Source organism: Crocodylus siamensis, chromosome 6 (assembly GCF_052110815.1).
Source record: "Crocodylus siamensis isolate JL-2025a chromosome 6, ASM5211081v1, whole genome shotgun sequence".
NCBI classification, from domain to species: Eukaryota; Metazoa; Chordata; order Crocodylia; family Crocodylidae; genus Crocodylus; species Crocodylus siamensis.
The window spans coordinates 45,320,786-45,343,440 of NC_143400.1; the positions used below are offsets into that span (position 1 = coordinate 45,320,786).

General features: G+C 53.6%; 2 protein-coding genes and 1 long non-coding RNA gene across 6 annotated transcripts; all 3 read right to left on the reverse strand.

Annotated features, from left to right (window-relative positions):
* Positions 1–2,122: 2,122 nt before the first annotated feature.
* On the reverse strand, positions 2,123–3,691 carry LOC149862555 (olfactory receptor 6M1-like). Its single transcript, XM_090053996.1, has one exon. The coding sequence runs from the start codon at positions 3,095–3,097 to the stop codon at positions 2,123–2,125; it is 975 nt and encodes a 324-aa protein (XP_089910122.1). The 5' UTR covers positions 3,098–3,691.
* A 4,390-nt stretch (positions 3,692–8,081) lies between these two features.
* Positions 8,082–14,889, reverse strand: LOC149862556 (uncharacterized). 2 transcript variants are annotated; one of them, XR_016442993.1, is made up of 4 exons: positions 12,873–14,889; positions 12,109–12,236; positions 9,170–9,476; positions 8,082–8,399 (listed from the first exon to the last, which is right to left on the reverse strand). It is a non-coding gene; the product is annotated as an uncharacterized LOC149862556 (long non-coding RNA). The 2 variants fall into 2 exon arrangements; XR_016442992.1 differs by lacking the exon at positions 8,082–8,399 and having other exon boundaries at positions 9,158–9,476.
* A 203-nt stretch (positions 14,890–15,092) lies between these two features.
* ABHD4 (abhydrolase domain containing 4, N-acyl phospholipase B) lies at positions 15,093–22,373 on the reverse strand. Of its 3 annotated transcripts, none has more exons than XM_090054225.1 (7): positions 22,044–22,373; positions 20,218–20,306; positions 18,754–19,129; positions 18,140–18,294; positions 17,903–18,014; positions 16,797–16,983; positions 15,093–16,605 (listed from the first exon to the last, which is right to left on the reverse strand). In XM_090054225.1, exons 1-7 carry the CDS (start codon positions 22,160–22,162, stop codon positions 16,516–16,518), a joined length of 1,128 nt encoding a protein of 375 aa, XP_089910351.1. In that variant the 5' UTR covers positions 22,163–22,373; the 3' UTR covers positions 15,093–16,515. The 3 variants fall into 3 exon arrangements, with proteins under 3 accessions (XP_089910351.1, XP_089910352.1, XP_089910353.1); XM_090054226.1 differs by lacking the exon at positions 22,044–22,373 and adding an exon at positions 21,598–21,799; XM_090054227.1 differs by lacking the exon at positions 22,044–22,373 and adding an exon at positions 21,280–21,472.
* Between the last annotated feature and the right edge of the window lie 282 nt (positions 22,374–22,655).

Sequence of the window (22,655 nt, forward strand, 5' to 3'; positions counted from 1 at the left end):
GTCATCGGCGAACTTGGCCAGTCCACTCCTGACTCCAATGTCCACATCGTTAATGAATATGTTGAACAGTATAGGTCCAAGGACAGAGCCTTGGGGGACCCCACTGGTCACAGGGCACCACGATGAGTGACTGCCATCAATCACAACCCTCTGGGTCCGACCACGAAGCCAATTTCCCAGCCAGTAGATCGTGGTGGAGCCAAAGCCACAACTGGGCAGTTTGGCCAAGAGGTGATCATGGGATACCAGATCAAAAGCTTTTTTGAAGTCAAGATATATGACATCAATCTCTTCTCCCTTCTCCAGGTGATAGGTCACCTGGTCATAGAAGGAAATGAGATTGGTCAAACAAGACCTACCCGCAACAAACCCATGCTGGCTGTCCCTTAGAATGTTAGCCTGGGCCAGTCCCTCAAGGATGGCCTCCTTAATAAACTTTTCTAAGATCTTCCCCAGGATAGAAGTCAGGCTAATGGGCCTGTAGTTAGCCAGATCCACTCTCCTCCCTTTCTTGAAGATCGGCACCACATTGGCCTTCTTCCAGTCTTCGGGCACTACACCAGAGCACCAGGAGTTTTCAAAGATCTGTGCCAGGGGCTGGGCTATGATGCTCGCCAGCTCCTTGAGTACCCTGGGGTGCAGGTTGTCAGGGCCAGCTGACTTGAAGGTATCCAGCTTCTCAAGGTGTTCCTTCATGAGGTCAGCATTGATGGAGGGTAGGGGATCCCCCTCACCCAGATTTCCCTGTAATATTCCTGGCATTAGTAGTGTTAATGCCTTTCTGTATTAGATTAGGCTGCCCCTTGCTCCCCTCATATTTTCTCCCTGTATAAATACTTACACATCACAATCAATCTCTTTCTTTCCTCTTGTTCATAAACTAAACACTCTGAACTCCTCAAGGCCCTCATTTTAATTCATTTTCCCTTCCTCCTCAAATTATTCCAGATATATTTTTTTCAGATACTGTCATTTCCAAAATTAATCTTTCAATGTCTCTGATCTACACTGATGTGAATCAGAATCCAAAAATGCGATGAGACACAGAAACAATGTTTATTGAAATAGAAATAGGACTTTAAAATAAATTTTAAAAAACGGTTAAGAGTTATTTTACAATTTAGCCACTAGGAGGCATCTCAGGATAACTAAAAAGAGTACAAGTAGTAGTATATATTAACTTTTTTAAACTCAGCAGTTTAAATATGGACAGGTTTAATCCATTTTGTCCCAAACACATACAGAAAAGGAGGGCTAAGGGCCAGATTCCTAAAGACATTTGAGAACCTAAAGATGGAGATAGCCTCCTGGATAAAATTACAAAAGAGCCTTTGGTCCCTTATTCTCAGACTTGCATGAAACTTACTTATTCTGAAAATAAAATATGTAATAGTGTCTTAAAAAAAAAAAAGGGGGACAGTAAAACATTGCAATAATGCTTCAGACTATTCATGTGAGATTTCACTTACGAGAATCCAGTAATTTTCACTTTGCTTTTCAAATCACCCACTCTCTACTTTTCTTTTAATTCAAAAACCAAATGCACATTGCTGGAGAGAAAATCCTGGAGTCCAGGCTCCCATCCTCCTGCTCTAACTACTCCCTACTTAACTCCAAAAACTAGAGAAACAGTCATGGAGTCCTGGTTCCCAGTCTCCCCGTTTTAACCCTTGAACCTACCCTCCTCTCCCAAAACCAGGGATTGAACCCAGGAGTCTTGGAGCCTATCCAGGTAGATACAGCTCCTCTCCCAGGGCTGTGACCTGAAACTGTGGAGTTCAGGCTCTACAGTTCCAGATCCCTTTGCTCTCCCAAACTTGGGCAAAGAACCCAACAGTCCAGTCTTCTTGCCCTCCAACTCATGGCTGAACATCTTCACAGAGCTGAGACAGGACCCAGGAATCTGGACTCCCAGTTTCTCCTGCTCTTAGCTCTGGATGCCACTTCGCTCCCAGGGTTGAAGATAAATCCCAGGAGTCCAGGCCATGAGTCCCTGTTTTTTAAACCCAGAAATCCTCATTCCCACCCCTAGAGCCAGGGATGGAAACCAGGTGTCCAGACTGTTTCCAGTTTTCCCTCCACCTTCCTGCACAAGTCCAAAGCCTCCCCCACTGCACTCTATCTAAGCTTTCTCCCCCATTTCCTCTACTGCTTTCCCCTTGGTGGCTAAGATCCTGGTCCTCTGTGCCACATCCCACAGGGCTTCCTTGACCTTCTCATTGCGCAGGGTATAGATGAAGGGGTTGAGTGATGGGGCCACCACACTGGTCATCAGGGCCACCACCTTGTCCACCTGCTCTGGGTAGGTGTGGCTGGTGCGGACATGCATGAAGATGTGGCTGCCGTAGACAATGGTCACCACTACCATGTGTGAAGCACAAGTAGAAAAGGCCTTGCGGCGCCCATGCAGGGAGGGAATGCGAAGCACTGCCAGGACAATGTAGCCATAGGAGATGCCTGTCAACACCAGCGAACCCAATATCAGCACCGCAGCCAGCACCAAATTGACAGTTTCAACCCCTTGGGTCCCTGAGCAGGACAGCCCCACCAGTGGTGTCCGGTCACAGAAGAAATGGTTGATGATGTTGGGGCCACAGTAGGGCAGCCCAGTCACCAGAATGAGCGGCCCCAGGATGGTTGCAAAAGCCATGGCCCAGGAGCCACATACCAGCTGCAAGCAAAAGCGCCCAGTCATGAGTGCTGGGTAACGGAGTGGATTGCAGATGGCTTGGTAGCGGTCAAAAGACATGACACCCAAAAGCAGGAACTCAGCAGCCCCCAGAAGGAAATAGAAGTAGCACTGGATCATGCAGCCAGCAAAGGAAATCGTCTGAGGGCCCTGGAGGAAGCTGGCCAGGAGCTTGGGCACTGTGACAGAGGTGAACCATATCTCCACGAAGGAAAAGTTACGCAGGAAGAAGTACATGGGGCTACAGAGCCGGTGATCAGAGAGGGTGATTCCAATGATGACCGCATTCCCAGAAAGCGTCAGCAGATAGTTGATCAGGACCAGGCAGAAGAGGAGGAGGTGGAGGGCTGGGGCGGTGGGGAAGCCGAGCAGGATGAACTCCTGGACAGAGGCTGTGGCGTTAATCATGGGTTGAACTCTGCAAAGAGGAGAGGGATGTTTCACTGCTTGCAGGGAGGGGTGGAGGAGTGGGGATGAGGTTCAGGGGAGCTGCGAAGAGAGGTCTGCCAGCAGAAGAGGATTTGCCTCAAAGACTCTGGTTGCATCACCTTGTCCAAAGCCAAGGAAGATTTACCTTCTGCTGTGAATGAAGAACTCAATACAACAAAGCGCCAGTTGATAGATCTGGAAACATCAGGGTACCCAAGCCATATTAAAACTGCCCCCTCCTCCACCCTGATACTAGGCAACACCTGACAATGTTCAATTGCTAAAGCAGTCTGAGCATGTTTCACCTTGGAGACAGTTAAGGTCCCAAGCAACCTCAGATTTACCCATTGACATACTAGGCAAAAAGCTTTAATGGATCTACCTGGTGTAGGCCTAGAAGGGACCATTAAAATCATGTTGTGTAGCAGCGCTGGACTGTTGCTGTAGCTGTGATGGCCCAGGTAATGTCTGAGGCAAGGAATTTTTAGTGATATCTTTTATTGCACCACCTGTATAATTGGGAAAGCTGTTAGACAAGCCCTCAGGCATCAAGTGCCCTTCCTCAAGTTCTGAGGGTATATATGCAGGTGATCCAGTAAAAGGTACCACAAAAATTCCTTGCCTCTCAGACATTAAAATCATCACAGGCCAAAAATCTAGCCCAGCTATCCCCCACACCAAGCCCAAGAAACTTGCATTATGGCTAAGCTATAATCTTCTAGAAAGGCATGCAGTTTAGGTGCAAAGGTATCAAGGGAAACTACCACCTCCCTAGACAGCTTGTTTCAGTAGCTCATCCGCCTCACTGGTAAAAGAGAAGGGAAAAACTTGCCTTTCTTCTCATTTGAAGTCATTTGGTTTCAGCATCTAGCCATTGGTTCTTTCTGCATCTTTCTCCATGAAAGCACAGATCTCTTTAGAAGCTGGTACTCTGTTGCCATGAAGGTCCTTATCTACTATAATGAACCCAACTTTCCACCTTTATGTCATAAGCCCAACCATATTTTCCTTCTTAAGGTATCTCAACATAAAGGAACATTTATTTTCCAGCCTTCAAACCATTTTCTTTTCCCTAATTGGCTCTTTGCTGTTTAGTCTTGAGTTGCTTTTCATCCAACGAGCAGTCAGTCCTGTGCCTGTCACTCACATTTGGCTTTGACTTTAAAGATGCTTTATAAAAAAAGGTGATATCCACAATTAGCCCTGCTTTGGAGTTCCCCTTCTTCTTATAAATTCCCTGCCTTTTATAAGGAGGCCCTGAAAACCAACCCTGACAGGGACTGGGCTTCCTAATGAATAGTGTTCCAGAGAGATGGGTACTACCAAAGGACAGGCAGATAATGATGCAAAGGGAATGAGGGGCAAAGGCAGGACAGATGCTGCAAAAAAAGGAAGGACAAAGCAGTACAGAAATCACTGAAACCTAGATCATAGAAAATTAGGGTTAGAAGGGAAGTCAGGAGGTCATCTAGTTCAACCCCCTGTTCAAAACAGGATCAGCTCCAACTCAACTATCCCAGCCAAAGCTTTGTATACCCAGGTCTTAAAAACCTCCAAGGATGGACACTCTACAACCTCTCTGGGTAACCCATTCCAGTGCTTTTCTAACCTTCTAGCACAAGTTTTTCCTAATATCTAACCACAACTTTCCCTTACTGCAACTGGAGACTATTGCTCCTTGTTCTATTATCTGCGACCACTGAGAACAGTCCAGCTCCATGCTCCTTGAAACCAGACTATTAAATCCCACCTCAGTCTTTTCTTCTCCAAACTAAATAAGCCCAGCTCCCTCAACCTCTCTTCCTAAGTCATGTGCCCCAACCCCCTCACAGTTTTCATTGCCCTCCGCTGGACTCTCTCCAGTCACCTACAGGGAGAGTGGCTAATGCTAGTATCTTAAAGGAAAAAAATGAATCTAGTTAAAATGTTGCATCTGGTTTTTTGCTATCTCTTAAACTGTTACAAGTTTAGCCTGGGTTGTATTGCTGACATAAAATCTATCTATGTTAAAAAAAAAAAACATCTCTCTCAGTCCTAAACAAGAATGTCCTCATAATGGTGTTACTTTAATTAATCACTTTGAACTAATTTGATCAAATACATGAGGCTAAAAGACATACAGCTGTACTAAAGCCAATTTTTTTTTTTTTTGAAAACTGATGGGGGGAAAAAATCAGTGAATCAAAGAGTAAAATAAAGAAAAAAGTTTTGAGTCAAAGTGTTTGTAATATGAATTCTTAAATGGGATGAAACTTTTTCAATTTTGAGTTGCACAATATGCTTTAAGTTCAGTAAAGCAGAATCAACACAACTGAAAAAATGGAACATTTAACTTTAAAAAGGTGAACATTTATAATTTTATAAGTTTTATAAGCTTAATACATGGAAACCTAGGTAGATTTGCAAGCTGCTTCAGGCAGCATGAATTTGGAAGTTTGGTGGGAAAAAAATGTATGGTCATCTGAAAATTGTTTCCCAGTTCCCCACAGATTGTGTCTAGAGGAGAAAAAAAACCCTCTACATTTCCTATCTGTCCTCTGCAGAGCTTGACACGTCTGAAACAAATTGTTTCTTATATCTCTCTCCTACACCTTACTCTGTTCCAGTCTGTCTGTCTGTTGTTATTGCCTGATGCTTTCTAGATAAATTATTAGACACCATTTAGATAAAAAAAAATAAGTGCACTATACAGAATAAAGTTTTGCTGGAAAACAAGAACAGATAGAAAACTTGACCTACCTGAGCTACTTTCTTGCCCCACACACAAGTTTGACCAGATGTGTTCATGAACATGTACATGGATAGTGAATGTCACTGGGAACGTGGGTGTTTGGAGCAGTGGCTAAGCTAATGTTTGCCTGAGCCCAAGACCCAGGCAATGAGTGTGAGAAGGTGTGGGTCACTGTGGGAGGCTCAGCACAGAGGGTGATACCAACTGTATGTTGTAGTGATAAGAATTATAATTAGAAGATAATCCCTAACTAAAGAAACTCAGTTGGTCATTGGAGATAGTCCATCAGTTCAACAGCTAGCCAGGCATGCAGGATACAAACATAGAGTCTGCTGGGGTTGCTTACTGCTCCAAACTAAAACCTGTTTTGTTGTTCTTATTCACATATGCCTGTGTTTCACCTGTGTGTAGTTGTGAATGTGTGCAGTGTCTACAAGCGTGCATTGGTGAGCACCTGTGGTCCTGGCTGCCCCAAAATGAATGTGAGATTTCCCCACACAGGCACCAATGCCTCCCTCTCCCACTGGCGTGACTCACATCTATGCCACCAAGTCGAGTCCGCGTAAGCATGCCTGTGATTCCTGGCAGGACATGACGTGGTGGCTCCGGGCTGGATCTCAGCACTGCTCCTCAGCTCACAGGCAAGCTGCGACTCCCCACAAGAGCTGCTAGGTCCAGCTGTCTACATCTCAGAGCAAGGCAGAAAGAGTTCTTCACATGGTCCATGGTAGGAGATGGAGCAGAGGCACCTCAGGCTGTTGCTGGGACACTGAAAGGGCCGTGCCTCTAGCCCTCTCCCTCAAGGTGCTGCTAATTCACGGTGACAAAGATCCACCAGAGAACTTCTCCTTAATGCCATACTACTTATCAAGGCAGCCAGCCCTGGAGACAGGCCCGCTTGGGACACACTCCAGGGAAGGCAATGTAAGGGTAGGAGGAACAGCTGGAGCCACAAACACAGGCACTGAAGGGAGGTTCTCTAAATTGTGTTATGGAGATCAGGCAAGGCAGCTGCCTTGGATCTGAGACACAGGAAGGGCCTAAGGGGATCTAGTTAGTAACCGGTGTTCCCAGCAGGAACAGACCCATCCTCTAAGAGAAATCTGCGGTCCCCACTACTTCAGGGTCTTTCAGGCATTTATCATCCCAGAGAAAAGGAGAATCTTGAGTTTAGCCCTCCCCTCCCCTGCCATTCAAGTTTACCAATGTGGCTTTAGAATTAGATGCAGGAGCAATGGACCAACTCTCTCTCTCTCTTACCACCCACTCTATCAAACACCCAGCTCAGCTCTGTTCCTGGAGGAAAATCTCAGAGAGGAACAGTTCCCAGAGACTCAGTAGCAGGCATAGCCCCACCACCACCTGTACCCTTGGCAAAGGGAAAGGTGACCAGCTAAAACATAGTCTCCACCCAAACTGTTCTGTGCTATGAAAAAGTGGAGCTATAGGTTGGATGGAAAATCTCCCAGGACAGTATCTGCTGCCCTCACCAGTCTTTTGCACCCCACCAGCAAAAAGAAAAACAACAAGGGGGGGTGGGAAATAAACCCCAAAGAACCTCTAGAAGACTCATGGCTTCTTGCATCTGGGAGCCAGGGGTGTTTTTCTAGGTTCTCCACCTAATTTTTGAAGTCTTTTCTGACATAAAAGGTCACTTTCTGGACTGAGTGATGGGCATTGCTCCCTAGTTTGGGGCTGGGGCATAGCTCAGCCCTACAGAAGACATACAGTGGATGAGGTTTCAAAGGGGCCCACAAAGGAACACAAGAACATAAGTGCCAGCAGATTGGGTCAGAACCAATGGTCCATCTAGCCCAACATGCTGCCTCCAACGGTGGTACAAGTGGATGCTATAGAGGAAAAGAATTGAATGGGGTATCTATAATGTGATCTATCCCCTACTCAGTGCCTTCACTGGCATCTACCATTAACGAGTTAGGGATGCCAGAGGAAACATCTCCAACCGTTCTGTTCAGTAACCATTAATAGATCTATCATCCAGCAATTTATCCAGTTTCATTTTGAACTGCTTCCACCACCTCCCATAACCCATAAGGCATCACAACATCACCCCTTTCCCCCATGCCAGCACAGCAATCAGCTATGGAAATGCCACAAAGCAGTACCAGGAGAGGCCCCAAGAGGTGGCCTCCACCCTGTTTATTCTTGGCCCTAGAGGTAACAGGGCTAGTGCAGATACAGTGTTGGGTGCCCCTCCACCACCATCTGGGGCTCGGCCAAGTAGCGGAGTGGGGTGGGAGCACCCAAGGCCCTGTCCTGTGGAGCCCAGGGGGAGGTGGGCAGCAGAAGAGCACCCACTTCTTCAGTTCCCACAGCTGAGACCTGATGGCCGCTGAGGCGCTGGTAGCGGTAATTCTCCTCCTGCTCACCTCCATCACCAGCCACCCACAGCGAGGAGTAGGAGGAGAAGGGAGGGGCTGAAGGTCTCATCCAGGCCCACCAGCATCTCCTGGTGGGGGCCAAGCCCCAGGGTAGGGTCTCCAGGTCCTGAGAAGGCATCTTGAGTGGCATGAGTGGCACAGTGCAGGGCTGGAAGACAAGAGAGGGGTGGGAAAGGGCAGGGGGCACAGGATAAGCCACTCCCCAGATCTGGGATGGGAGTCATGGTTCCCCTCCTAATCTCTACCCTGTACAGGCTGCACTGAGGGGGAAGGCCTGTGTGCAGCAGGAGAAGAGTGAGTGTATGAGGAAGGGTGTGAAGGGGGAAAGGATGCTCTGCATATGGACACACAGGGACCACAGGGGGCCTCTGGCTAGGGGGAAGATTGAAGTCTGTAGGAAGAAATGAGACCATGTGCACAGAGGTACCAGCCTGGAAGCAGGGAAGCCAGTGGGGGGGAGATGGTTGCGTGCATCCCCTGACCCTTCCAGCCATGACCAATGGCTGCCACCTTCCTGCTTCCCACCCACCCAAAGCCAAGGGGCCACATACCCCCATCTCCCCACCTTACACTCACCCCCTGCCGGCCCCTCCACCAGCTGCTTAGCCACCCCAGCCCCCAGGCGCCCACCTCCTGAGACACCACGTTCCCCATATCAGGGCATGCCTCCTCCTTGCTCCCCTCATGCTAGCGAGCTGTGCAGCCTCTGGGGCAATTGTGACTTCAGGGCTGGCTGTGAGCTGTCACCCCCAGCTGAGCCTACTCAGAAAAAGGGGGTGTACCCTGCCCCCCACCCATTCGAGGATGCCCCTCTGTTCCTTCCTACACCCACCGCAGGCCCCTCCCCACCAGCCCCAACCTCTGCCCCTCTCCCCCCCTTACAACATTTGCACAGCTGAAGGGTATCATCATAACCACCAGCTCTTTATTGACCGATGCTCCTGCTGGCCTTTCAGTCCTTCCTCATGCCTCTCCACCATGGCTTGGGGGTTCCCTGGCCAGGCTCCCTGCACAGCCATGAGACGGCCAGGCCCAGCTCGGCCAGCGAAGCCTCCACTTGCTGCAGCAGTGCACGGGACAGGCGTCGGTCCCGGTAGTGGAAATTCTCCTTCCAGCTCCGCCCAGCCCAGGCCGAGGACAAGGGTAAGGACCGGCCAATGCTGGGGCACGTGAGACATGGGTCGGCAGCACCGGGGGGCATCCCAGCCCCAGTGGGCAGTGGGTTCTGGAAGGGAGCAGGAGAAGGGGCCACTGATGAGAAGGGATATGGTGGGGAGGAGCACATATCATAGAATCATAGACCATGAGGCTTGGAAGGGACCGCAGGGGGTCACATCTAGTTCAATCCCCTGCTCAAAGCAGGACCATCCCCAACTAGATCGTCCTAGCCAATGTTTTGTCTAGCTGGGTCTTAAATGCCTCCAAGAATGGAGATTCCACAACCTCTCTGGGTAACCTGGTCCAGTGTTTTACTACCCTCCTCGTGAGAAAGTTCTTCCTAATATCTAACTTCAACTTCCCCTGCTACAACTTGAGATCAGCATGGGGCAACACAGGCATGGGCTGAAACATCACCATTTGGGGGCAAAAAGCAGTGACTCTGTGCCCACACACATGCAACCCATCCAGCACCGAGCCAGACCCACCCTTTGTTTCCCAGGCAATGTACACCCTGTACTTGACTTCCTTCCAGCACTTGGCCAGAAAAATAACCCCTTCCAAACTCATATTGGTACCTCTCTCCCAGGATTGCAGCTCTGCTTCTTTGGAGGCCGGACAAGATGACCTTGAGAGGACCCTTCCAGTCCTCCTTTCCTATGATGCTATAGGCCAGGCTCAAACCCCTCTTCTCCCCAAATACATGCGCACATACACACATGCCCATGTGCATGCTAGCTGGAAAACTGTAGCATCCTCTTGGGTCTGTTTTCACAGGAAATGTGTTGATTTTTTGGGCATCCCCACCTCCCGATAGCTTATGGTGCCACTATCCCATGCCCCCCCAACTCACTGCAGGCCCTCGCATGCTCCTAGTGAAGCATGGGAATCATTCCCCCAGCTGCATGAAGAATGAAAAAGCCCTTTACAGATGGATTCAGGAACCTAAACCCCTTTGGCAAGCTGGCCCTGAGGTTGGGGGGGTTACAGATGGGGTGTGCAAAGCAAGAGATTATGAACTGTGTATGTGTGTCCATCCATCCCATGTCCCCCGACCCCTGGCTCACACTCACTGTGCCACAATTGGGGCCGCAGCACCCAAACAGCCCCTGCCTTCCTGCTGCTACCTCCTCCTCCTCAAGGTCGCAGGACCCAATGGGGATTGGGGGGAGCACCTGTGAGGCACCACTCCCCATCCCCCTGGGCCCAGGGGTGCTTGCTCCAGGCCTGGGGGACACGGGAGGCTGCAGGCACCACCCCAGGCAGGGTGGAGAGTTAGGTGGGGCGGGAGGAGGAATAAAATTATGACATCACTAGGTCCCAGCCATGACATCATAAGGGGCCAGTGATGACACCCCAGGCCCAGCAAGAGCTCCACCAGCCAGCCCTGACAAAGCCTCATCCAAAATCCAGCCAGATCCGAGACAAAGCCACCCAGGTCAGCACTATGATCCCAGCCAGGCTCTGGACAGTCAGTCCGGCCCTGTGAGGCCTCTGCAGGACCCTTACCACCCCCTCTCTCCTACATGGTCTAACATCCAGGGTCTCCTGAGGAAAGAATCACCTGCCTCTCCCAGCCTTACCCCACAGGTCCACCTCTCGAGTGCCCCACCCCAGGGCTCCCAGTTACACTCCCTCCCCACTATATCCCCATTCCACACTTTTCCGGCAGTAAAGCAACCCAGCACCAGAGGGCAAAACCTGAAATGCAGTCCCAAAAGAGGGAGGTAGCAGGGCCCAGCCAGTGCAGTGCTGTTCCTGAGCTAACAAGAGGTGTTACCTAGGTGTTTTTCTTTATTTTACTGGGCCTTTTTCTATTTTTCCTCATTTTTTTAGAGCATTTTTCTCTTTTCTCTGGGTATCTGCAGGGTGTTTTCAGATACCTCCCCAAACAGCAGAAGCCTCACAGACACATTCAGGCAGTGCCGTGACACAGGCTTTTGGGAGTTGGGTGCCAGCAACCTGAAAGTATGGAGCAGCCTCCCCATTCAGGGCCTAGGTGCTGCTTTGGGGAGTGCACTGGGGTCACAAACCTCACAGTTGAGGCCTGGTGGTTACACTGCACAAGGTCAGCCCACACTTAGGTAGCAAGAGGAAGAATATGAGGAGCACCCACAACACCCTCCCCACTACCCCACCCCACCCCACCCCACCCCACCCCAAGCCTTGGTGATCCCTTGCCCCTGCTTGGAGACTCTCAATGTGTTTAGTCCTGTCTTGGAGCCAGTGAGTCCCTTTGGTCCCACCCTAGCCCTTCTCTCTGCAGCCAGTCCCAGTATCAGGGGCAGACTTGCTGGGACATGGCCACATGAGGGCAGCAGCTATTAGGCATGAGGGCCAAGTGCTGGGATGGGAGCTGCTAGGAGTCCCTTGCCTTAGAGACTGGACACTGGGGGGTTCAGCATCATCCAGCGTGATCCCCTCTCAAACCGCCAGAGACCCTGCTGCAGCACAGCTACTCCAAAAGTGACATGGCCAAATTAGCGTGTCTGTGGACAGCACCAAGCCAGGTGCAGTTGCAGAGACTCTCTGGAAGTCAGGGCTAGGATCCAGAATCACCAGGGTAGACTGGCAAAGTCATCAAGCAGATAAGATTCAACAAAGACAAAGCCACAGTCCTGCGCTTGGAGAAGAATCATCGCAGGTGCAAATACAGACTGGGGAATGCCCTGCCAAGCCGCAGTACTGTGGAGAAATACCTGGGGGTTACAGGAGAACATCAGCTGAATAGGAGCCTTGATGCAAAACAGCCAGCAGCGCCCTGGGTTGTATTAACAGGAGAGTCGCTTGTCAATCGAGGGGAGCGATTCTTCTTCTCTAATCAGCACTGGGTGAGGCCATAGGTAAGAGGATGTTTTACAGCCATGAGGGCAGCAGTGGTTAAGAAATAAGGGATGGAGACTGAGCACTGTGGGGTGGGGTTCCAGGGTGGGGAACCAGTGTCACCTGATACCCCACAATGCCCTTCCCTTCCTCCTGCACCACACAGGCTCCCTCCCTATCCAGCACAGCACACATGAGCACCTCTGGGTCAGCATTGCCCATGCCCCTACCCTGAACTGGGGTCAGGAGGGGCATGAGCACCCCCTGCTGAATGCCCCCTCCCCCCCCCAAAAAACAAAACAAAACAAAACTCTGCAGCACTGCACCCTCTACTGCCCTCTTGGAGCAATGGGGCCTGCTCACCCTGCCAGGAGGAAGTACCCCCTGCTTAGTACCTCCCACCCATGCACATCCTGCAACCTCCATCACCGCTGCACCCTAAGCCCCCCCGCCCCAGGCCACACTGCCTTCTGCAAAGGCCCAAGATCTCCCCAGAAAGTGTCTGTTCCAGGGCTCCCCACCCCCCCCGCAGCCAGGTCCTGGGATTCCCAAGGGGACAGCTCTGTTTCTTTCATATTAGAGTCTCTCCTGCCACCCCAGTACCAGGACAGGGAGACTGCCTCTCACCCTTTAGCCATACCTGGCCCCTCTCTGCTTGGCCTCCAGCCACATGTGCCGCCAGGCGGCAAGGTCCCAGGGTGTGAGGGGCTCCAAGCCAGCCCATGCTAGCTCCTCCTGGGAGCTGGGAGATCCCTCAAGGTCTCTGGCAGGCACTCTCTTGCATGTGGTGCCTTTGGATGAAGCCAGTCCCAGGAGCAGATTAGTCAGGAGCTGCCCAGGGGCCATGACTGGGAAAGGCAGGGCAACAGGCTGCAGCTGGAAGAGAGGAAGCTGTTACTGGATCAGGCAAAGGGGTCTAGGCCCAGTCATCCACACACATCCCAAGGGAGGGAAGAAAGCACCTGATGTCTCTGGTTAGATTAGTGAGACCTAGTCCAGATTTCTGGCTTGGCTGCTGAAAAGAGACAACCAGCCCCTGTTCCCAGAAACAAGTCTCCAACAGCTCCAGATGCTACTTTAACCACCTCCAGTGCCCCAGCATGCAGAGATCCTAGCCCAATGGGACTCAGACAGTGTTAAAAGCCAGATGAGATTCACATTCCCCACAATGAATGGCCAAAACCATTGGAGGTTTTTAAGATCCAGCTGGACAAAGCTTTGGCTGGGATAATCTAGCTGGGGCCGATCCTGCTTCAAGCAGGGGGTTGCACTAGATGTGACCTCCTGAGGTCCCTTCCAACCCTAACTTCCTATGATTCCATGATTCTAATTTAACCAAAAAACAACCCAGTTGCAGAGGGGCCAGGATACATCTCAAGAACCAGCTTGGATATGAGGAATCTCCTCCTTTCCCCACCCCATCATCCCCCATTGTGACCAAAAGTCACTGGCAGAGTCTTGAGAACCTTACAACCTTTCGCACCAATGCCCCCAAAACCTTCCCTCCTCTCCAGAAGACCAAAGCACCTCATTTTGGAAATGCAGGTATTGAATTTAACTTTTCTGCAGGTAAAAAATAAATAAAATTTTGCTGCTGGTGTTATTCAAAAACCAGGGCCTACATTTTAAAAATAGCTCTGAAAGGGATTAGAAAGTCCCAAGATGAAAGGCAGGATATTTGGGACAGGGAGGGACAGAACCCTCCTTCTCCGTTTCGTGGAAGTCTTCTGCTTTGATTTGATCCCCATCCGTAAACATTGCTAACAAGTCCCTGCCAAGCCAGGCATGTGGCCTGGTCCCCCAGTTTCCCCCACCCATCAGGGCCACACCAAGGCATCCCCAGGACTGCAGTCCTCTTCCCTTATGGAGCAGCCTCACTACCCCAAGCCATTCAGCGAGCAGAGCTTGGCATGGGCAGAGGGCATCTTTGGGACGCAGCCCCACCCCCCAGAGAGGTCATTCATGGCACATCAGCTGCTGCGAAAAGTAGCAGGCAGGAGCTGTGCCCTTGCCTCCCACCTCCAGGGTCCAGGGGATCTCTACCATCATCTTTGCATGCTTCTGGGCCTTCCCAACCAAGCTTAGGTTACCCATGGCAGCCAGTCATTCCAGACAGGTAAACCAGGTGTGCTCCTATCTCAGGGTCTGGCCTGGACATGACAAGACTGACTGCGGAAGGTGCCCCTGCATGCGCACACTGACACACACACATGGTTCTATCATGATGGGAAGCCTAACTGCACAAAGGGGCCCTTGGTTAGCTAGGGAGAGGAGGAGACAAGACCCTACTGAATCCACTTTGCTGCCCTCTCCCTTCCAAATACATCACCCTATGCCAATGCAGCTGCCTCCGGGGTGAAACACGGGAGCCATCTATTCAGGGCTGTCTTGCATGGTGCCTCCTCCAGCACACTAGCACTGTGACCACCTCATAATCACCACAGCAGGGAGCAGGAGCACTCTATCTTCACCCTGTCCCACCTGCCCAGTGCCTGCCAGCAGGGCCCCCCACCCCACTCCTTGCAGAAGGGCACGCACCCCCACCATAAAGAGGCATTGCAACCAGCAACCCCATCCCCAACCCAATGGCATTTCCAGCACAGTGCCCCCTTGTTCTCCACTGGGGCACTGGAGGGCAGCCATGACTACAAGGATTAAATATCCACCCCCTCTGCTCTACCTCCCCCCCACAGTCTGGCTGTACTGGCCCCTTTTTGTAGCACACTGGGGTGTCAGTGCCCTCCCACCCCCACAAGAGCAAGGCACCCCATAGGGAGTGCCAGCATTTTCCAGCATGGAGCTCCTCATGCCACCCCCTACCCCTCTAGTACACAAACACCCCCTGCCCCCAAAACACATCTGGATTTTTCCAGGTTTCTTTATTAACATAGAAAAGTTAGTACAAACCACATTAGTCCCTATACAAAGCACTGCAGGGCAGGGTAGAGCAGGAGCAGGGTAGGGGGGTCTGAATGGGAGCAGGCAAGTCCTGATCCCCATGAATGGAGTTTTCATATGGCACCAGAGGCACAACTGCAATCACGCATGTGCTGCCCTTGTGACTGCACCCATCCCTGGGAGGAGGGGAACAGCCTTTGTGCTTTTCTGCAGTGTCACCCCTGTCCCCACCATGGCACCCTCTTGGCCCAGCCAAGGGACCCCTGAGCCCCACAGGAACTGGAAGCTGGCAGAGGGCAGGGCATGGAGGAGCTGGGCGCACTGCCCAGCTCAGCATGGGGGAAAGATATTGGGGGGTGAAGTGGGGCGGAAAGGGTGTTAGGAAACACCACTGAGGGTGGTGGGGGGGGGGAATAAACAGCCCTCCCCCACCACAACTGCAAGGATGTGAGTTCACATCTGTGTTTCTGAGGCCTGACCCATAGCTGGGCCCCAGTCACAAGGCACATGAGGGAAAAGGTGCTAATCCTGTGAGCAAGGCATAAGGCATGCAGGGGAGTGAGGGTAGGGAGGTAGGGAACCCACCCCACACTTCCAAAGTAGCAAGTCATCCTGCCAGGGGGCCGGATCACCGCCATTGGGTGGTGGGGGTGGAGGATCTGTGCTTTGTACACCATTCACTGACACCCCCAACTAATCAGTCCCAATACAGGGCTGGATCATGGCAGGCACCCCACTCCTTGCCCCGTCAAATGGAGACCCCCCATGCTTCATTCTCTGACCCCCATGAGCCTGCTCACCTGTGCCAGGATGGGGCCAGTGCCTGCTAAAGGGTGAAGCTGCTGTAGCCCTTGTGCTGAGCCCCCATCGCCAGGCCAAGCAACCCTATAGCAGTGCTCCCCACAAAAAACGGGATGCCAAATCAGTGCTGGACCTCCAAAAAGTGCAAAGGTACCCCCATATCCCACCCATGAACCCCCCTGGCCTCAGAGGTGGATCCCCCTGGATAGACCAAACCCCTCTATCCTAACAGTCCTAGGCTACCTGCCAGCCTGGGACTGGGGCCTATACCCCCCCCCTTATGGGGATAAATTCCAAAGCCATGTCCCACAGTGCCCCACACTGAGGCTTGCCCCTCTACAAGCAGAGGGAGGAACCATTGCCCATCCTACCCCCCACCCCGGTGGGGTCAAATTAGTATGCAAGGAAATAAAATAAAAGGGAGGGAATAAGGCCAAGAAACAGGCACAAAGCCCCGCACAGCAGAGGATGCTGGGAACCCATGCCCACTTCACAATGCAAGGGGGGAGGCCCACTTCACAATGCAAGGGGGGAGGCCAGGCTCAGCTCCATGTCTCCTGCTCCAATCTGGGGTCTGCCCCCTGTCAGTCAACAGCATCACAGATCTCCCGCACAGCTGCGTTGAAGGCAGCTGGCTGGTCGGCATACACGTGGTGGGAGGCGCCAGCGATGGCCTGCCAAGGGGAAGGGAGGAGAGTCAGAAGAGCAGTCACTACAGCCCTCCCACCCACTGGGCGGCCCCACACCTCTCACCGGGTAGAGGGGTGGTAGATGTACCCCGTCATACAGCCCCTCCTGGCCCTCCCATTCTCCCCATTCCTACCCCAACTCCTAAATCCCCCAGCCCCGACCCCCCATGCCATACCAGATGCTGGACATAGCTGTCAGGCCGCAGCTCCTTGACCCGACGCCCAGTGCTGGTGTCGATCCAGGACTCAGCGCCATAGATGAGCGTGATGGGCAGGGCCAGTGGCAGCAAGTGGATCCGTTCCAGCATGGGGCGACGGGCCCAGCCCAGTGCCTGTGTCATGGCCTTGAAGCCTGCCTCACCACTGCCACATGGGGGGAAGCCATGGGGTCACAGGGAGGAACAGTGGGAGGACACTGGGTCACAGGGAGGAACCCGCACTTCAAGTGGGATGTGGACAACATTGAGAGGGTCCAAAGGAGGGCCACCTGCATGATCTCCTATGAGGAGAGACTCAAGGACCTGAACCTGTTCAGCCTCCACAAGAGAAGGCTGAGAGGGGACCAGCAGGCACTGGGGGAATCCCTGTTTCCCTGAGCACTACCAGGAGTGACTAGAAATAACGGTCACAAGCTGGCAGAGGGTAAATTCAGGTTAGACATCAGGAGGCGCTACTTCACTGTGAGGGCGGCTAGGATCTGGAACCAACTTCCAAGAGAAGTGGTGCTGGCTCCTACCCTGGGGGTCTTTAAGACAAGGCTAGACAATCACCTTGCCGTGGTCATTTGACCCCAGTACTTTTTCCTGCCATAGTAGGGGGTCGGACTTGATGACCTGCTCAGATCCTTTCTGACCCTTCCAACTATGAAACTATGAAACACCCAGAAACTGGGGTCCCAGGCCTGTCTGTGCCTTGCTCCTGCCCCTCCCTGAAGCAACATCACACCTGCCGCCCAGGACCTTACCCCCAGTCCATCTTAGTGGTGCAGAAGTCCCTTGTCCCACTTACACCTGGGTTTCTAGTCCTGTTAGCAAGTGCATTTACCTGCTCCTCAAGACACCTAGGTCCCTCATCCCATCACCTTGCCCCTTCCCCAGCCCCTACTAGATCTGAGGTCCCTTGTCCCTCAGACACCTGGGTTCCCAGCCCTGCCAGGCTCTGGGACACGTCCTTGGGGCACTAGCCTGGACTTTTGGCTCCCATCCCATGCCCCTCCTGAAAGCTGGCAGCACAACAGCTACCACAAGGGTTCAAGTCCCGCCCCTGAACCTCAGCCCCTCACCTGGGTGTCTGCGCATTGCAGTGGTAGATGTACTCAGAGATGGTGTCATCTTCGAAGAACTCTGCAAACTTCTGCTTGAAGTCAGGCCGGAAGCGCTGGACGAGGCTAGGGCCTGGATGGACAGACAGACAGACAGAGAGGCTGTCTGTCCATGTGGCAAGGGGGTTGGGGGCAAGCCTGACCTCAAGATACAGCTCCCTCGCCCTGTCCCCAGTCCCCCTGGCCACAGCATCTCACCCCAGGGGCCAGCCACTCTCAGCACAGCCAGGGGGTTGGAACGCCCAAGGACAGCAGCAACAGCCTTCACCCAGGTAGGGGGAGTACGGGTCTGGCTGGGGTCAGCAGGCCGCACTGGGAAGCCCCACGGGTCCACCAGAATGAGGTGTTTCACCCTGAGCCAAAGAGGAAGCACACAGAGGATCAGAGGCGACCCCTCTCCATCATCATGACCTTCTCCCATCAGCCTCTATTGTCCCCTCCCTCATTACCCCAGCAAAGAAGAGGAGATGTGGGATGACCCCAACCTCCACACCACACTCTTCCCCAGGCAGCAACCCCAACCCAGGGCAGTAATGGTGCCCATGTCACTCCTGACACCCCACAGAGTTGTGACCCCAAACACAGGACAAGGGGGCTGGATTCCCCTCGAGGTGCCAGGACTCTGGGGTAGGGGGCCAGGTGCCCCATTCCCGATACATCCCCCTGTAATGGCACTGGGGAAGCAGAGGGCCTGGGTTCCTCTCTCCAGCAAACACAGACCATAGCAGGCATGGGAGCACATGACGCTGGACAAGGGCACTCCTGGCCTAGGTGTGGTGGCCCATAGCCAGGGGAATGCAGGGGTGTCTCACCTCTCAGGGTACTGCAGGCTGTAGGAGGCAGCCAAGAAGCCGCCCAGGCTGTGCCCCAGCAGGATCATGCTGCTGAGGCCCATCTCTTGGCGCCAGGCCTCAATGGAGCCCACAAAGGCATCCTCAGCCTCCTGGGCATCACGGGGGAAGGGTGGCCGGGAGCTGCGCCCAAAACCCAGCAGGTCGAAGGCGTGCAGGGGCCGCCGGGCACCCAGGGCATCCAGGTTCAGCACCCAGAGCCCCACGCCACCCCCGAATCCATGCAACAGCACCAGCGGGGTCCGGCCCTCATCCCGTTCCGGCCGCAGAGACACAGTCCAAATTCGCTCTCGGTTTGGCAGTGTCACGTAGCGCCCCATGAATGGGCTCCGCAGGCCTGTGAGATGCAGCAGGAGAAGCAGAGGGGAGCATCAGCCAGGCCTGGGCCCCCTCACCCCAGCCCCCTACAGAGGGCTTCCTTCATCCTAGCCCTTTGTGAGGTCTCTTCCTCCAGGCCCATTGCTGCTGCTCCACCAAATATGTTTTCCACATCCCAGCCCTTTGTCCCAAATCGCTCCAGTTCTGCCTACCCTTGGCACCCCCTATAGGCAATCCTGCTGCCCAGTGCCCAACACCATAGAGGTACCTGCCCCCAGGGCCCTCTACCCAATCATAGAAGTCGGGTCGGAAGGGACCTTGTAGATCTTCAAGCCCGACCCCCCGCCTGGGCGGGAGAAAAGACTGGACTCAAATGACTCCAGCCAGGTAGTCTTCAAGCCTCTTCTTAAAGATCCCCAAGATAGGAGCCAGAACCACTTCCCTAGGAGTGTCCATAACTTGTGTCCATTGTTCCTTGTCATGCCAGGGGGCGCTAGGGGAAAGAGTGTCTCCCCTAAACCCTTCTGGTCCCCCCTAGTGAGATTATAGACAGTCACCAGGTCCCTCCTCAGCCTTCTCTTGTGAAGGCTGAACAGGTTTAGGTCCTGCAGTCTTTCAATGTCCAATGCTGGGCTCTCTCCTCATCCCCCCAGGTTGCCTACTGCCCCCATGAAGGAAGGGTCCCCTAAAGCCAAAGCCCAGAGTATTCCAGGTCCTTCACCAACCTCCCTGTTGGGAGACAGATGCCTCCAGGCATTCCTTCAACACCCCTCCAGAGAGGGCACACCTCAGGCCCCACCACCAATCCCTGGTCCCACAGACCCCTGCCCAGCCTGGCCCAGGCCCTACTTCCAGTCCTCCCACAGGACATCCCCTCCCCATCCACAAGCCCTAGCTGCAGACTGCCAGGCCCACATGCTCCCCCCACCTCTCGCCACTCTTCAGTCCTAACCTGATGCACTCATAGAGCTCACAGCTTCCCCACTACTAGTCACCCTATGAGGAACCCCAAAAAGAGCCCCCAAGAGAGAGCTGGAGATGGCATCTTCAGAGGCACTTTCCCTCCTCTGCCCCCATCCCTGTCTGAGGGGGAAGGGGGACACTCACACTGCATGATCCGGGCTTCCACATTCTTGAGGTGGGACATGGACGTGGGGCGCCAGGCGGGGAGCCAGCCACTGAGCCAGCCTTGGGACCTACAGGGCCAAGGATGGATGGGGTCAGGTGGATGGACAAACATAAGCAGAGGCATTGGGGGACCTCAGCCTCCTTTCATGCATCAGCGACACCCCCCAGCTTGGGGTGTCACCCACAGATCCCCCATCATCACCAAGGGGGAAGACGCAGTGCCAGCAACCTTCCCTGGCCTCAGGTTTGGGGGGGTCCCATTGCCATCAAAACACATCCAGGGGTTCCCAAGCTCCAAAGCATGCCCCTGCCCCCCACCCTGCTTTCTTGAACCTCATTAACACCCCTCCCAGCCCCAAACCATTAAAGCTCCTTGGGATTTATTATCTTCCCTCCTCACCCCCTCAACAGTCACCCCCAGGTGGGAGACCCCTCCCTTCTGCCACCCAGGAGACTGGGGCTGTTAGTCAGGCCAGAGACCAGGGACCTTCCAGACATGGGAGTTTCTCTCCTGAGGTCGAACCACTCCCACTACCCCCATGCATTGCTGGGCAGGGATTCAGCTTTCCCACCGCCCAGGAAATGTCACAGTCTCAACCTACTCCAACCATTTCAACACATGAAGCAGCATCCATCTGCCTGCCCCCCTCTCCCCCTAGCCCACTCCCATTAAAGCTTTACACAAAATAAATATGCTGAGAAGGGGACAGCAGGGTCAATAAGCCTCCAGGAAGGGAATAAAGCCTTTTGTTTCCCTGATCCCGCCCCCCCTGCCCTTGCAGTATTTGAATGTCTGCTTATGTAATTGGGAATCTTGTTGAAGTGCGTTTGCTTCATGGCAAGGGGAATAAAAAGTTTCCAGGCAAACTTTTCAAAGATAGACAAGTTCTCAGCAAAGACGAGGACTCTGCTCCCTCAGCCGTGGCAACTATAGAAACATCTAGGACACATTCCTGGGCTTCCTGGAAAGCCTGAGGACCCAAACTCTGTGCAGCGGCTGGGATCCGAGGAGGCCCTGCTGCTCTGGCCCTCCTGACACACCTGAGGCCAGCTGTTGTCAGGACAGGCCTTCTCTCTCAGCTCGCTGGCCCTTTCCCACCGGCCCGCATTTGTTGACCTCTCGTCCTGCTCTGTGCTAATTTAAGATTTGCACAAGAGAAGTGGGAGAGAAATCCATAAACAGCTTTGTTCAGCTCTGTTCAACAAGAGCTGCCCTCTCCAAGCCCGAAAGCTGGCAGGATCTGCTGGAGGGGAGGGGAGGGGAGGTCTGGGATGAGGGGAAGCATGGCCAGACCCGGAGGGCGGGGGGAGGGGGCCCTGCCATGCCAAAGCAAGGTAAAGGGCGCTGGAGACACCCACTCTGATTGCAAACCGGAACAGACGCCAACTCACGCTCCCCAGTGCTGAGTCATCCCCCAGCACCAGCTGCCTCTATGCCCCCAACTCGGGGTGGGGGGGAATCTTCCCTCCCCCTCCCCACAGGCAAGAGGCAACTGAAGGTGGAGTCTGGGGGTGCTCTGCTGCTGTCTGCCCTTCCAGCCAGCCAATCAGCTGTCAGCAAATCCCTGCCCAGCGCTGCCTACATTAACCCCTTCCCCACCGCAACTGCCGTGACCCAGCCCCGTCCCAAACACCCCCTCCCCTTCTCCCCCCTCCTATGGACACAAGCAGTGCCATTAACACTTCTCCCTTCCCCTTCCAGCCCACCTACCCCGGAGCGGAGCAGAGGGATCTACTCCGGGGCAGGGCGCAGGGACCCCCGCCATCCACCCCCCTACCCCGCTAGGAGGCCCGCAGAGACTCACTGCTCCTCCGCATCCTCCTCCATGACCCACCCCACCCCGCCGCCGGGCGCCAGCCGGGCACAGCTGATGCCGGGCAGGGGGCGGGGCCAGCGTGGGAAAGGGGCGGGGCTTGGTGCCATGAATGGGCGAGGTTGGAGGGCGGGCGGGCGGCCCGGAGTGGAGCTGTAGGCGGGGCACGGTGCCTTCAAGGGCGTCACGCTGCTGGGGGCGCGTCGTGGTGCCCGCGGGCAGGGCAGGGGGCACACGCCGCTGTGGGGCGCGGAAGTGCCCGGAACCCTCCTCGGTGGGAGCGGGTGCCACGTTTCCCCGTCCCCCTGCCCACGTCTTGCTCCGCTACCAAATCTGCCTAGCAACAGCGTAAGTTCCCTTCTGATTGGCTGGAGACCTACACGTGTACGTGTGTGTAAGTTACGTATATAGAGACGTGCCTATATGCGTATGTCCAGGATATGTACGTGTGTGTATAGGTGTGCGCATGAACGTATACAATATGTATGCACGCAAGCGCAATCTAACCCAATTGTGCCCCCTCAAAAATCACACATCCCTCCCTTCTTCCAGTGACGCGAACGCAGCGCACAAGCACACCCCCAACTCACTTTAGTGCGCCTG